Source organism: Mustela putorius, unplaced genomic scaffold, assembly GCF_011764305.1.
Source record: "Mustela putorius furo isolate JIRA1106 unplaced genomic scaffold, ASM1176430v1.1 tig00000281_pilon_pilon_pilon, whole genome shotgun sequence".
NCBI lineage: Eukaryota > Metazoa > Chordata > Mammalia > Carnivora > Mustelidae > Mustela > Mustela putorius.
In genome coordinates this window covers 18573572-18589447 of record NW_025421343.1, presented here as the reverse complement: position 1 = coordinate 18589447, position 15876 = coordinate 18573572, and the positions used below count along the sequence as shown (strand labels likewise).

The window sequence follows — 15876 nt, the reverse complement described above, 5'->3', positions numbered from 1 at the left end:
CGGCTCAGGTCATGATCTTGGGGTCCTGGGATCGAGCCCCACATGGAGCCCCACATCAAGCTCTCTGCTCAGCGGGGAACCCGCTTCTCCCTCTCTCTCCCTGCCTCTCTGCCTATTTGTGATCTCTGTCTGTCAAATAAATAAATAAAATATTAAAAAAAAAAAAAAGAACAAGACTAACTGGTAAAAACACATGAGTGTGATGGTTAATTTATGTATCAGTTTGACCCATGGGGATGCCCAAATATCTGGTTAAATATTATTTCTGGGTGTGTCTGTGAAGGTGTTCCCAGAAAAGATTAGCATTTGAATTGGGGGCTGAGAAAATCAGAGTGCCTCCCCACTGTGAGTGGGCAATGTCCAATATATTATGGGCCTAAACAGAACAAAAAGGCCAGGGTTGAATTAGCTCTCCCTGCCTGACTGTTGAGCTGAGATGTTGGGTCTTCTGCCCTCAGTGCTCTTGGTTCTCTGGCTTTGGACTTGGGTTGGAAAGACACTACCAGCTTTCCTAGGTCCCCAGCTTATAGACAACAGGTTATATAAGTGCATGAGTCAATTCCTTATAATATATGTCACTACTTATCCAATAGAATATATATATGTACATATAATAAGTAGTGATATATATGTATATATAAATATATATGTATATATAAATATAAAATATTATTTTATACATATAAAATATATATAAAATATTATTGGTTGTTTCTGGAAAACCCTAACAAACTCATCCAGAAGTGGGAAAATCATTAAGCTAGATAATCCCAAGAATGCAAGTATTCTTTGACATTAGAAAATCTATCAGTAAAAAAAAACAACTATCATTATAATTTACCATCATCTCAAAAGATGCACATTTTACTTCTGTCCAAGAAAACTTATTTTTTAAAAAAAATATAAAAGGATTCCATTATACTCATCATTTTTATTGGACTACTCCATCATAAAACATACATGATGAACAGGTCATAAATGATTATATCAACGATACCTATCACATAGCACTTGATAGCTTGCAAACACTTTCCATCCATTATCTACATAATCTAGCCACTCTGAAGGAGGTATTACATTTTTAAAAAATATATAAATGAGGAAACAGATCTAAAAGGATGAAGTGATTTGTCCCAAATCCCAGTTATTTTCATTTATTAGTTGGTTCTCTAGGATATCCTGTGTTGTATATCTGTTCATTAAATGAACAGATAGCTATATACATGTAATATATAATAGAAAAAAAATCCCAAAATTCTGAATTCAATTCTCCAGTGGTTTTTATATGCTCTTGGAACAAAGCTATAAATAAAAAAAACTAACACAATAGTTCATATGTTTATGTACTTAATCAAACCTACCTTTCCTTCTGAAATTTGTAATCTGCAGTTAAATACTGGTTGTTTCCTCAACTTAAACACTATAGTTCCTTGAAAGCTAGATGAAGCTTGCAGCCTGGTAGTTTCTACCTACCAACTTGGCAACTTACATTGGAAGGACAAGTGAGCACTCCTCTTGGTACTTAATCCTAACTAGTTGCACATACCTCTGTATGCCACAAACCTTTGACAACTTGACCTGCTATTTTGGTGTCAAATGAAAGGATGTCGTGGGAAATATGTAGGAGTGCTTTTCCCTATTTCTCAAAGTATAGCTAAAAACCATGGACATTCTATATAAAACAACGTTAAGATTCTGAAAGGTGGGGAGAATACAAACTGGCTGGGGACCTCAGGGCCTGAAGAACAACACAGACTGAGTCCCTTGGGTTTTCCTTTGCCCTCATCTATCCCAGACTGGATTCTGAAGAAGCTGGCAACCAAGAAATGCCAAGGTGCACAGACAAAAAACAAAACAAAACAAACAAAAATGGCTCAAGAAAATCTGTTCTTTCTTAACAAAGGATGAGGAAAGAAGTGGACTAGCAAGACGGAAAACTTGTAGACAATACCCATCCTACTCCAGCCAAAGAGCTGAGACCAAATGGGGAGCCTACACTGCTACCTCCCCAGTCTGTAACAAGGTTCCTCAATGGTCCACCTCTCTGCATCACAGTGGTATCAGAGAAGGTCAAGTAAGGACAGAATTTTCCAAACCAACTCTTTCCCCATCCCACCCTGGCAGTGCCCATGGAGACCATGGGGGAGAAGTCTTCCAATGCTACCCAGAGACAAGATGTCTCCCTCCTACCTCGCTGGTGTGGGGTCAGTAGAGGCCTGGTAGGGAGTTTTAACTCCCACCCCTACCTAGCAGTAGTGAGGACACCTATCCTGGTGTCAGTAGAGGCCAATGATGAGCCTGCACTTCCAACACCAACTTACAGTAATAAGCAGTAACCCCTCAACCCTTTCTCCAAAGAGGCCTGCCCAAATAGAAGCTTTAAATAGGAAACAGAGTCTCATAACATAACACTCAAAATGCCCAGATTTCAACTAAATATTGCCGGCGCACACAGAAGGAAAATCTCAACTCAAATAAGACAGCCCACAGGTGCCAACACTGAAATGACACAGATGTTAGAATTACCTGATAAAAGATTTTAAAATAGCCGTCATAAAATGCCTCAATGAGCAAGGACAAACATGCTTGACGCGATTTTAGAAAAGAGTTTCAGTAAAGAAGTAGAATACAATCAAATGGAACTGAAAAATAGAAATGAAATAAAACCCAAGGATGGAGTCAACATCAGAAGGGAAGGGGCAGAGGAAAGAATTAGTGAAGTTGAAGATAGAACAATAGAAAATACGCAACCTGAACAACAGAAAAGAAATTACTGTGGATGGAATTGTGTGTCAACCATCCCCCAACCACCAATTCATGCTGAAGCCCTAACCAATGTGACTGTATTTAGAGACAGGGTTTGAGGAAGGTAATTAAGGTTAAATGAGGTCGTAAGTATGGGGTCTTAAGCTGATAGGATTGGTAGCCTTGTAAGAAGATAGAATACTCTCCACACGTGCATGCAGAGAGGAAAAGCTGTGAGGACACAGAAAGGAGGTGGCCGTCTACAAGCTAGGAAGAGAAACCTCTTATCAGAAACCCAATCAGTGCATACCTTGATCTTGGCCTTCCCAGCCTCTAGAATGGTGAGAAATGAACTTCTGTTATATGAGCCCCCCAGTCTATGGTATTTTGTTTTGGCACCCCCAAGCAGATTAACAGATTTTGGCACCTATAAGACGGGCTCTAACAGATGCCTAAAGATGTATAAGTACCTTTGAACTGGGTAATGGGTAGAGGTTGGCAGAGTTTTGAGGTGCACACTCTAAATATGGATGTTAAAGGCCATTCTGATGAAATCTCAGATAGAAATGAGGAACACGTTATCAGAAACTGGAAGGCAATCCTTGTTGTAAAGTTCCAGTGTTTTGTGGAAGGTAGAACTTGTGAGCAAAGAAACTGTAGACATTCAACACAGATTTCCAAGCAAAGTGTTGAGGTGCAGCTTGGGCCCTCCTTACTGCTTGTAACAAAATGCGAGAGGTGAGAGGTACACTGAAGGACTTGTTAAGCAAAAACAAAACAAAAACCCCAAACCCTAGAACTTAGAGATTTGGAAAATTCTGTCCACCCATATTGCAAAATATGAGAAAGCCTGTTCTGCAGAGAACGCTAAGGGTGTGGCTGAACAACCATCTGAAAAAGAGAACAGGCGTGTGATCATGGGTGTGATTAAGTTCAGCCATCTCCACAGAAGCTGGGATGGTACCAGCAGAAACACGCCAGCTGGGACTCAAGGGACAGAAAAAGTAGACAAATGGAGGAAGATTCTCAGATCCTACAGTACTGGACAATAAAGCTACTCAGCCACAAACACAAACATGCTCTATGTTTCAAAAAAAAAAAAAAAAAAAAAAAAAAAAAGAATGACTCAAGTCAATTTCAGGATCATCACTGCCTCCTGTGTCAAAGGATGGGGATGTCACCTAAGTTTCAACAGGCCAGCTGCCACAGATGCCAACAAAGTTCTGGAGGCAGGGCTACCCAGCAGAGACTTGGTGCGGAGACTGCTAACCAGTGGGTCCAGAAGGTGGGATCACTGTCTCAGTGGGTCTGGAAGGTGGGATATCCAGCCAAATAGGATTGTTCTCAAGACCTAAGATTTAAGGGAGTTTGCCTTGCTGGGTTTTGGACTTGCTGGGGACCTCTCACTCCTTCCTTCTTTCCTATTTCTCCCTTTTGGAATGAGAATATCTATCACATGCCTGTTCCACAATCCTATTTTGGAAGCATATAACTTATCTGGTTTCACAGGTTCGCAGCTGAACAAAAATTCTGCCTCAGGATAAATTATACCTTAACCCTCACCCATATCTGATTTATGTGATATTTAGGTAAGATTTCAGACTTGATGTTGGAATGAGTTAAGATTTGAGGGGTTGTTGGGATGGAGCAAATGTATTTTGCATGAACATGAATTTGGGGGACCAGGGGCAGAATGCTATGGACTGAATTGTGTGCCCCCCAAATTCATATGTTGAAGTGTTAACTCTCAGTGTGAATTGTATTTGGACACAGGGGTTCTCAGAGGTAACTAAGGTTAAATGAGGTCATAAGGCTGGGGTCCTAACCAGATAGGACTGGCAGCTTTATAGGAAATAGAAGAGAGAGAGCTCTCTTTCCCCATGAAAGCACCAAAAAAAGGCCTCGTGAGGACACAGCAAGAAGGTGGCCCTTTGCAATCCAGGAAAAGAGCCCTCACCAGGGGCCAAAGCTGACAGCTTGATCTTGGACTTCCCAGCCTCCAAAACTGTGAGAAATTCATTTCTGTTGTTTGAGCTCCCCATTCTAGATTATTTTGTTATGGTAACCTGAGGACATCAAGGTAAAAATATACTCTGGGTAGGGGCGGGGGGAGAAAAAAAAAACAAAAAACAGAAGAAGAACAGAGCCTCAGGAACCTGTGGGACTACAATCAAAGATCTAACATGTGTGTCATCAGAGTCCTAGAAGGAGAGGAGTGAGGGCTGGAAAATGTGTTCAAAGAAATGATGGGTAAAAATGCCCCAAACGTTGTGAAACACATACACCTACAGACTGAAGTTCAGAAAACAGGATAAACTCAAAGAAATCCACATCAAGACACATCATCAAACTTGTGAAAACTAAAAACAAAATACTCAAAATATGTGCAATAACCTTCAAAGTTTCAATGAAAAAAAAAATATATATATATATGGCTGTCCTGTGCCTCTACCCAAGAATAAAATGGTGAAAGGTATTTCAAAGTCTTACCAAATTTCACAAACTAATATGCAGTGTCAGCTCAGGTCTACAACTTAATGTGACTATGGATAAGTCTAAAGTACAAACTACATACAATTGAGGTAAAATCTTTATAAATAAACACATCCTCAGGTAACTTAGCTTAAAATAGACTGAAAACATCAAAGGTCCCTTCTGTACCTTCTCTTTCTAGACTGTCAGTCTTGACCTCTGGAGTTAGTACGATTCTTAGCAGGCTGTGAATCAGTAAGCAAGGTCTCCGAAACAAAGATTGCGGCAGCAGACTGGCACGCCGATGTTCCTTGGTGTTGGGGCGGAAACTCTGCACCTGGCCAACTGACGTGTCTAATACTTTCCCTGGTTGGGAGCACTCATTTGGGTAGTTATCGCAATCAACATCTCTTGAGTTCATTCCCCCAGTCCTTTTTCTCGATCCTTCTCATCTATTTCCCAAGTGACCCTATACTTAAGCCAGAGGACCACTTCCCTTCCACCGCCACTCCCAACCCTGGACCAACTTGTGAATTCTTAATCTCTTATATCTGCCTCTGCAATTTCCCTAAAGAACCCCCTCAACTCTTTAAAACTTCGTCTCCTTAGCATTAAGAGACTATCCAGCCCAGACAAGATGCCTTCTTTGCATCACCACACACCCTGTTTCTCTCCCAAGGATTTGGAAGCTTACATACACCTTAAGGTGTTGGAAATAATCATTCTCTTTCCCCGAGGAAATTTAAAGTCCTCTGCTGCAACGGAAAAATGTCAAACCCCTCCTTCACATCCTAAGTACGCTATGTATCAGCAATGACTTCTCAATATCGTTTGCATGACACACTCTGAACTTCATTTGTAGCCCTCACATGACGCTTAGTAACTGTCTGCTAAATATGCTCTAAAGGTACCACATCTACATGGTCTCTATCCAGTATGAATTCTCTTTTGCTGGCCAAAGGCTGAATGCTCACTAAAGGCTTTTCCGTATTCTTTGGTTTTCCCCCCAGCATGAGTTTTCTGATGTTGAGAAAGGGATGAACTCTGGCTGAAGGCTTTTCCACATTCCTTACACTTATAGGGCTTTTCTCCAGTGTGAGTTTTCTGATGCTTTGTAAGAGATGAGCTCTGGCTGAAAGCTTTTCCACAGTCCTTACACTTGTAAGGTTTCTCTCCAGTGTGTGTTCTCTGATGACGAATAAGGGCTGAGCGGTCGCTGAAGGCTTTGGCACAATCATTGCATTTATAGGGTTTCTCCCCAGTGTGAGTTCTCTGGTGTTGAGTCAGGGCTGAACAGTAGCCAAAGGCTTTCCCACACTCATTACACTCATAAGGCCTCTCCCCAGTATGAGTTCTCTGGTGCTGAATAAGGCCTGATCGATCACTAAAGGCCTTCCCACATTCATTACACTTATAGGGTTTCTCTCCAGTGTGAATGACCTGATGCTGGGTAAGGAATGTGCTCTGGCTAAAGGCCTTCCCACACTCGTTACACTCGTAAGGTTTTTCTCCAGTATGAATTCGCTGATGTTGAGTGAGGTATGAGCTCTGATTAAAGGCCTTCCCACATTCACTGCACTCATAGGGCTTCTCTCCAGTATGGATGATATGGTGGCGAATGAGAGCAGAGCGGTGACTGAAGGCTTTCCCACATTCGTGACATTCGTAGGGTTTCTCTCCAGTATGAACTCTCTGGTGTAGAGTAAGGTGTATGCTCTGGCTAAAAGCTTTCCCACACTCGTTACATTCATAGGGCTTTTCTCCTGTGTGAATTCTCTGATGCAAGACAAAAGCTGAGTAGTAACTAAAGGCTTTCTCACACTCATTACACTTCCAAGGTTTCTTCTCGGCACAAATCTTCTCGTGCCTCATTAGATCGGAATTTTAAGTTCTTTGTAAATGAATCACAGTTATGTAGTCTCCCTCCTTGTTGCTGGGGAAGGGATGACCTCTGACTACAACTTTTCCCCAATTCATCACACTGGTAACGTCTCTCCCCAGAAGATTTCTTCTGAGTGACAGCCTCCCGTATTAAATGTTTCTCATGGTTCTCCTGCTGACTCTCTAAAGAATCTTCACATTCACTGGAACTTTCTTTTGGAAATCTTTCTAGTAACACACCCGGGGCTGGTTCTTCCTCAGAAATATTCTGTTCTGGAGTAAGCTCCTTGCCTTCTGGTCTTGTCTCTCAGTCTGAAAAACAACAAAAATACACATGGGTCATTTCCTACACAGGAAAGGAAAATAACTGCTGTGGTAGGAAAATAATGAAAAACAAACAAATGAAAAACACTTACAGGGAACAGAGGAACTTGAAAGCTCTCAAAAATCGCTTCGCAATTTTGAAAGGACTTGAGAAAAGAAAGATGAGTGGGCAAAGAGGTGCCCAAAAGGGAAAGAGTGAGCAGGCACTCAATATTCTTCTATCCAGGAGGGGAGGAGATGAGAAAGAGTAAGAGAGAGTAAGACTAGGCAGAGGTCATGTGGGGAAATGGCAGATGAGATTTAAAAAACGGGTGAGGTGGAGACAGGAAAAGACAGTCTTGTAAGGATTGCCCACTCTTACCCCCCCTCACTGGAGCCTCTGCACCTCAAGCCTTGAGGTGATCAACGTTAGTTGATCTCGTTGCTACCAGTCTTTCCCCATCCCAGGATTTCCCAATCACTGCTAACAGACTGACCTTCAAAACCTTAAAAAACATTGGGGAGGGTATGTGCTTTGGTGAGTGCTCTGACATGTGTAAACCTGGTGATTCACAGACCTGTACCCCTGGGGATAAAAATATATGTTTATAAAAAATAAAAAAATAAAAATTTAAAAAATTTAAAAAAACACAAAACACCTTAAAAAAAAATCTCTGTTGGTTCCATTGTCTCAAGATGAGACACGGATTCTCTAAGCTAGCATTCAAAGTGGTCCAGATCAGGGCACCTGGTTGGCTCAGTCGGCTGAGCATCTGCCTTTGACTCAGGTCATGATCCCAGGGGCCTGGGATTGAATCCCGCATCAGGTTCCTTGCTCAGCAGGGAGTCTGCTTCTCCCTTCCCCTCTGCCCCTCCCCCTGCTTGTGTGCACTCGCAAGAGCTGCGTGCATTCTCTAAAACAAATAAATAAAATCTTTTAAAAAAAATTTTAAAAAACCAAAGAAACAAAGTGGTCCAGATCAGCAACTTCACATCATCACAAGGCTTAGTGATTAAGAAGCAAATGGAATGTCTGGGTGGTTCAGTTGGTTAAGCGTCCAACTCTTCTTGATTTCAGCTCAGGTCACAGTCTCAGGGTCATGAGACTGAGTTCCATGTCAGGCTCTGTGCTCAGCATGGAGCCTGCTTGGAATTCTCTCTCCTCCTCCTGCCCCTTCCACTTATGCTCTCTCTCAAATAAATAAATAAATAAATCATTAAAAAATAATAAATCTTTTTTTTAAAAGATTTATTTGACAGAGACACACACACACACACACAGAAGAAGCACAAGCAAGGGGAGTGGGAGAGGGAGAAGCAGTCTTCCTGCCAAGCAGGGAGCCCAGTGTGGGCCTCGATCTCAGAACCCTGGGATCGTGATCCGAGCCGAAGGCAGACTCTCGATGACTAAGCCACCCAGGCACCCATAATCTTTAAAAAAAAAAAAAAAGAAGCAACTGATCACCTCTGACTGCCCCACACTTAACAAACTTCAAAGAGTTAAATAGAACGAAGTTCAGAAAAAAAGAGTGGCATGTAGGGAGAAGGGCAAATCCCTACATGCTCAGATTTGTTCTCAGTCTGTCAGGGGGCCTGCCCCAAATCCTAGGTTTCCTAGTAAGAGTTTTGGGAGAAAAGCTAAAAATGTTTAATTATTAAAAAGCTAAAAATATTTAATTAAATATTTCCAGGCTTAAATGCTCCTTAATATCCACAAATAAATCGATGCAATACAATGTTCTCAACTACATGCCATAATCAGGGAAGTACCTGGGATTTTAAAGGGCAAATGGGCAGAAACAGGTTGAAGGCAAACGGACTTTCAGGACTTTCAGCTATGGGGAATGGAGGAATTAAATTCCCAAATGTCCACAGAGAACACACAGGAAGTGGAGGAAAGTAAGAGACTGCCTGTCTGGTGTTAAGGGTTCAAGCTGAAGGATGAAGAAGATGAAAAGGTTAGGCAGGTAAGTAGCAAAAGCCTTGAAAGCAGGCAGAGGAATACGGAACTGGCAGAGTGAGGAATCTAGCAGTGGGATGCTGCCTCAGTTAGACAAGGATAAGACTAGGGAAAGTATAATTAGCAGGCAGTCCGTGATAGTATCCATTTGGATAGAAATGATCAAGTCAATTTCATGATATCTTTCAAAATAAGTTACCAGGACTTAACCAATAGTTATTACTTGCTTAGCATTTGGCCAGGTACTATTCTAAACATTTCTCTTGGATTATTTCATTTGATCTTCACAGCAATCCTATGAGTTAAGTGCTATCATTATCTTTATTTTATAGTAGGGGATTTTGAGTCACAGAGAGGATAATTCACTTGTTAAAGGTCACAGAGCTAGTAAGTAGTTGAGATTGGCTTTGAACACATTTAGACTGGTTCTAAGGTTTGCACTCAACCACTACTCTATGCTTCCTCTGCTTAGATAAAGGAAGGCAAAGGGAAAGTCAAGAGATCGATTTTTAGTCATTGATCTGAGACAAAAAGTCACACTCTTGAGATAAAATAACATATATGAAAAGCCTGATTTAAAGCCTAACAGCCAAGCATATTATTTTTTTTTAAGATTTTATTTATTTATTTGACAGACAGAGATCACAAGTAGGCAGAGAGGCAGGCAGAGAGAGAGAGAGAGGAGGAAGCAGGCTCCCCGCTGAGCAGAAAGCCTGATGTGGGGTTCGATCCCAGGACCCTGGGACCATGACCCGAGCTGAAGGCAGAGGCCCAACCCACTGAGCCACCCAGACGTCCCAACCAAGCATATTATTAACAAATATTAAAATATTGACTTCATTTTACCTTATTTGGGAAAAAGAACTGGCTTGAAAGGGTGGAAAATATTTATTTTCTAAAAAAAAAAAAAATGTAAAAAGAATGCATTTATAAAAGATGATCATCCAGAGCTGGAGTGCAGCACCGGAGAAAGGGACTTCACTGCAACGTTTCCACGGGTCTAGTGAAATCTGGAGAGGCTCCTCCACAAGCACTTCCAAGATGCTTTGACCCGTTTGATCCCACTGGCCATCTGGGTTTTATGTTACCACTCACCTGACGCTTTTGATACTTCTCTCTCTAGCTCCTCCCCACACTCCAACTGAGGGATGACATCACGCTTGGAAATTGGAAGCCCTGTTCATGGGAAAAGAAAAATTCGTTTGGTAAAGAGTTTATTTGGTGTTATTTCCTTGGTTATTAGGAAGATAGTATAAGAGAAACAAAGAGGGGAGCATGGAATGGTTCAGTGGGTTAAGAGGTTGCTTTCTTCTCAGGTCATGACCTCAGGGTCCTGGGAGTGAGCCCCACATTGGGCTCTCTCCTCAGTGGGGGGGTTTGCTTCTCTCTCTCCCTCTGCTATCCCCCCCGCAACTTGTGCTGTCTGGCTCTCTCTGTAAAAAAAAATGTAGTTATGAGTTAACTATTTTCTTGGTGGTATGGTTTCAGACTGTAAGGGGTTCAAGAAATAGGCAAAATTTTTCTCTCTAGTTTTCCTTTAAGAATAAAATCTGTCCGGGACGCCTGGGTGGCTCAGTTGGTTAAGCCGCTGCCTTCGGCTCAGGTCATGATCCCAGCGTCCTGGGATCCAGTCCCACATCGGGCTCCCTGCTCAGCGGGAGCCTGCTTCTCTGTCTGCCTCTGCCTGCCTGCCACTCTGTCTGCCTGTGCTCACTCTGACAAATAAATAAAATCTTTAAAAAAAAAAAAAAAGAATAAAATCTGTCCAATACATATTAAAAGTTAAGGTGTTGGCTATACCTGTCACAGAATGTAGATTTATTTGTAAAACAGTATCTCAAGCTCAAAGTCCCCAAAGTGTTCCTGCCATGTCTCATAATGGCCCTGATGAGTCTGACACCCGCCACCCTGCTCCGTCTTCTCTCTCTTCCCCTATCACACACTACTCCTCCCACATGCCCTGTGCCTCCAGCTGGTGGTTGCCTTTGAGATGTGGGCCACATTCCCTTTAACCCCCTTATACAAGCTGCTTTCTCTTCCTGAATGTTCTCCCCCTGCCGCATCCATTCAGCTATTTCTATCCTGCTCACACTTCATATCTCAGCTCAAGTGTTACCCTCTCAGGGAAGGCTTTCCTGGCTCTCTGGGTTGAAGAGCCTTGTTCTTTCCCTTCTTTCGGGTGATGCACACACTGACTTTGGGCGTCATGTCTGTGTCTCCTATTTGATGGGAAGCTCTACAAGAGTCTAATTTTGCTCACGGAAGCAACCCTGGTTACCTGGCACAGAGCAGAAACACTGTATTTGTCAAAGGCTGAACGAGGGAAGGAACACTTGAAGAAGAAGTAGGAGAAACAAGTTAAAATGAAGTTCTGTAAAAGTGGGCATGGGAACACAGGTGGGGAAGGGAAGAGAAGGATATCAGACATTGCAGGAGTGCCAAGTCTAACCTTGATCTATGTGACAGGCACACAGCTCAGACCGTCTCCTAAAACGCAGAGTAAGGGAGTAGAGTGGGCCATGCTCCTCGGAATCTGTAGCTGATCTGTTTACTGCGGATAACACCGATGTCTACTAATTTTTCTAATTCTATATAAAAAAATTCATGTACAACTTTTTTTTTTTTTTTAAGATTTTATTTATTTATTTGTCAGAGAGAGAGCGAGCGAGAGCGAGCACAGGCAGACAGAGTGGAAGGCAGAGTCAGAGGGAGAAGCAGGCTCCCCGTGGAGCAAGGAGCCCGATGCGGGACTCGATCCCAGGACGCTGGGATCATGACCTGAGCTGAAGGCAGCTGCTTCACCAACTGAGCCACCCAGGCGTCCCTCATGTACAACTTTTATTGATACATTAAAACAGACCAGTTCCCTGGGATGCAAGCAAATGTTTCTCTTTCAACTACCACTTTTGCCTTGGCTCCCTGAACGTACCTATGAATATACTGGGTAGTTTCGTTTGTAGTCAGCATTCCAGGGTTTATGATGCAGCTCTCCAAAAATAATGGTAAAAACAATTCATATAATAAAATAAAGTTAAGAGAACTACCTAATTGGAAAATCATCTACTCAAAATAATTTAATTCTTTATTTTTATTTTTATGTTGGTTTTTTTTTAATTTAAATTGAATTAATTAACAGAGTATTATTCGTTTCAGAGGTAAAGGTCACTGATTCGTCAGTCTTTTTTTTTTTTTTTTTTTTAAGATTTTATTTATTTATCAGAGAGAGAGGGCGAGAGAGCAAGCACAGGCAGACAGAATGGCAGGCAGAGGCAGGGGGAGAAGCAGGCTCCCTGCGGAGCAAGGAGCCCGATGCGGGACTCGATCCCAGGACGCTGGGATCATGACCTGAGCCGAAGGCAGCTGCTTAACCAACTGAGCCACCCAGGCGTCCTTGATTCGTCAGTCTTATATAACACCCAATGCTCATTATATAACCTGCCCTCCTTAATGTCCAGCCCCCAGTTATCCCATTCCCCTCTCCCTTCCCCTCTAGCAAACACTGTTTGTTTCCTAGTTAAGAATCTCTTACAGTTTGTCTCCCTCTCTGATTTCATCTTGTTTTATTTTTCCCTCCCTTCCCCTATGCGCCTCTGTTTTGTTTCTTAAATTAAACATATGTTGGGATGCCTGGGTGGCTCAGTTGGTTAAGCAGCTGCCTTCAGCTCAGGTCATGATCCCAGCGTCCTGGGATTGAGTCTCACATCGGGCTCCTTGCTTGGCAGGGAGCCTGCTTCTCCCTCTGCCTCTGCCTGCCACTCTGTCTGCCTGTGCTCACCCTCACTCCTCTCTCTCTGACAAATAAATAAAATCTTAAAAAAAAAAAAAAAAACCTTAAAAAAAATTCACATATGTTAATTCTTTAATACTTTAAGTATGAAATCACTACCCTTTTTATTTAAGTTCATGGTCCCTTAAGGCCATATGCCTTAGGAGTGATCAACACAGCAATATAATTTATATGGTTTCCTCTCTTTACAAATAGTAACAGTAACAGACTAACTGGCAGTTCCTTTCAGACTTTAGTTTCCTGAAAAAACCTCAGCAACTGAACTTGTTAAAGAGCTGCTGCTCAGTGTGCATGTGCTGAGGCTGGAAGACATAGGAAGACCAACCGCAAACTGTCCAACAGAGGCTACTGACTCTGTCTCCCCTTTCCTCTGAAAGAGATCTACAAATTCAGATCAGAACCCCCAGCCTTTCAGACCTATGTGCTGGGAGGCAGGTCTGAAGTTGTCAAATCGTCCCACTGCCTTTACCACAGAGTCTGCTATTCTCCCAGGGTCTCAGGCCAGAGCCTACAGAAACATCTTGACTAATTTCCCTTCAATCAGAGAGAGGTATGTTTCATCTTGCTGGGCCTCTACAAACTTTTATGGGGCTTTATTTACCTTTGGAATAAGACCCCATGTAGGTTTTCCTGCAGTCTGACTACAAATACCTAAACTTCCCTTACCACACTCCAGCTCACCCTACAGTGACACACATACCGTGAAGACCTCCAACGTGCTTACAGACTTTCTGCCAAAGCTGTTTCTCTCTCCTCTATTCTATTCTCCAACTACCTACTACATACTCTCTCTTATTTTCCAAAGTATAGCTTTTATCCCAGTATTTTTTCCCTCAAATACTCTAGAGGATGGAAAACCTCTTCCAAGGCCGTTTATGACTTGTCCTACCAGTCATTCCTGCATCTTTATATGTATATATATCTTCTTATTGATTAACTATTTTCCTTATCTCTATCTTATTGTCTTGGTAAATTTTATGGGTCAGGGAAACTGGCTTTTATTACTTTGTGTCTGACCATGAGGCCAATGACAACACCAAAGTGCGAGTAAGAAGTGAACTGAGCACTCACTGTATCGAGAAGGAATGCCAAAGGGAAAGTTCTGCACAAGTGAGGAGCATTTACTGTCTGGTTCATCACTCATCATTTTATCAGGATGAACCCAGTGGTCTAGGAATCATGAGTGAGCAATTCCTAAACAATGGAGGAAACCATATTTCTGTTCTGAAAACAAAAGAGAATAAAGAAGAAATTAACCCACCTGGGATGCAGGCAGGGGTCAGTAGCACCGTGGTCATGCCATCTTCTCCAGCATAGAAAAGGTGTGAGTCCTCAGAAAGTAACCCTACAAGTGGAGTCAGGAGCCATGATGATTACTCTTGCCTTGTGGTAAACTTGAAGATACTGCCGTACACAGCTACTTGTCACCTAAGAAGAGTCAACACAGGAAATCAAGGGACAATCCCACAGCATCCCTGAATCAAGACAAACATGACCATCACTGCCTTCCACTCCTCCTATACTCCTGTGACCTTAAATTCTATTAAGACTCTGCTATGAAAATCTGGACATATAAATTAAATACATTATTTCTCTCTCTGATCGGCTGAGTGAGAGTCAAAAAATACTCAAAGTTTCTGTGTGTCCATCCATTCCTCACTTAAGGACCCATTCTTGTCCTATTCCAGGCTCACAGGATGAAGGAAGACTAGTTAAAGTCTTCTTGAACACTGGTTTTTCAGATACATACTGGCATTCTTAGGAAAGCAATGGGTCTTAAGGGGGGGGGGATCCTGGACTCTAAACAAATCCTGTGACTTCTGGAATCCTCACTTTACCCATCTGCCAAATGGGTATGACAATCTCCTTCCCACCACCTTATGGGGCTCCCGTGAAAAGAAAACGAAATCATTATCAAAAGCCACACTGTTGGATCTGATGATTTGGGGTGCAAGGGAGGCATACATCATTGCAAAGACCAGCAGGGCAAGAGGTAGCGGGCTCTCCCGCAAAACCTCAACGTGAGACCAACCAGATGGAAAGGGCTGTGGTCTCACAGAGAAGATGTGATGCTTCCCCTTCCAAAGACTGCCCAGCCAGAGGGCAGCCTTTCCCTTTTTCTCTCCAGCAGGCTCTGCGGCCGCATCCCTCCGAAATTCTCACCTCTGCCCCAGGCTCCATGGCTACTCCCTCCCCCGGCCCACGCAGGTGACGAATGCCGCGGGAGAAGGGAGCAGCGAAAGCGCGAGGGACCCAGGGTGTCCACCGCTCTTGTGCACTCAGAGGCCCCGGACCGCGCGCGCGCGAATCTCACAGGGCAGCCTGGCGCCACCCCGGGGCCCTCCCGCCGCCCTGCTTCCGGCCACTCAGACTTGGAAGGCCCCGCGTTCAGCCCTCCTCGACAACAGGCTCGACCTCCTGCTCGACGGGGAGGAAGCCCGGGCCAGGCGACAAAGGTATCTAGGAGCCCGCCAGGCCAAGTTTCGCCGGCCGAGCTCGAGGCTGAACTACAACTCCCAGAACCCTCCGCGGGGCGCGGCGCACGTCACGGAACGCCGCTTCCCAGAGGACTCCGCGGGACGCTAGCCAGGCGGACCTCCCCATTCGGGGCTAATAGTCCCTCGACGCCAGGCAGTTACCCTCTCTACGAGAGCGTCGACCCCCCCTAGAAAAACCCTTGCTGGCTGCTCGAAAGGCGGCGCCTTCCTGATGCGGACTCTGGACCCAG

General features: G+C 43.4%; 1 protein-coding gene across 1 annotated transcript; it reads right to left on the bottom strand.

The window, feature by feature from the left end:
• Positions 1-911: 911 nt before the first annotated feature.
• On the bottom strand, positions 912-15661 carry LOC123391760 (zinc finger protein 135-like). Its single transcript, XM_045079158.1, has 4 exons — positions 15312-15661; positions 14410-14576; positions 10457-10537; positions 912-7410 (listed from the first exon to the last, which is right to left on the bottom strand). Exon 4 carries the CDS (start codon positions 7087-7089, stop codon positions 6145-6147), a length of 945 nt encoding a protein of 314 aa, XP_044935093.1. The 5' UTR covers positions 7090-7410; positions 10457-10537; positions 14410-14576; positions 15312-15661; the 3' UTR covers positions 912-6144.
• Between the last annotated feature and the right edge of the window lie 215 nt (positions 15662-15876).

Bases quoted from the DNA above. Each gene is read 5' to 3' on its own strand.
- LOC123391760 (XM_045079158.1), bottom strand. From the start codon at position 7,089: ATGAGGCACGAGAAGATTTGTGCCGAGAAGAAACCTTGGAAGTGTAAT.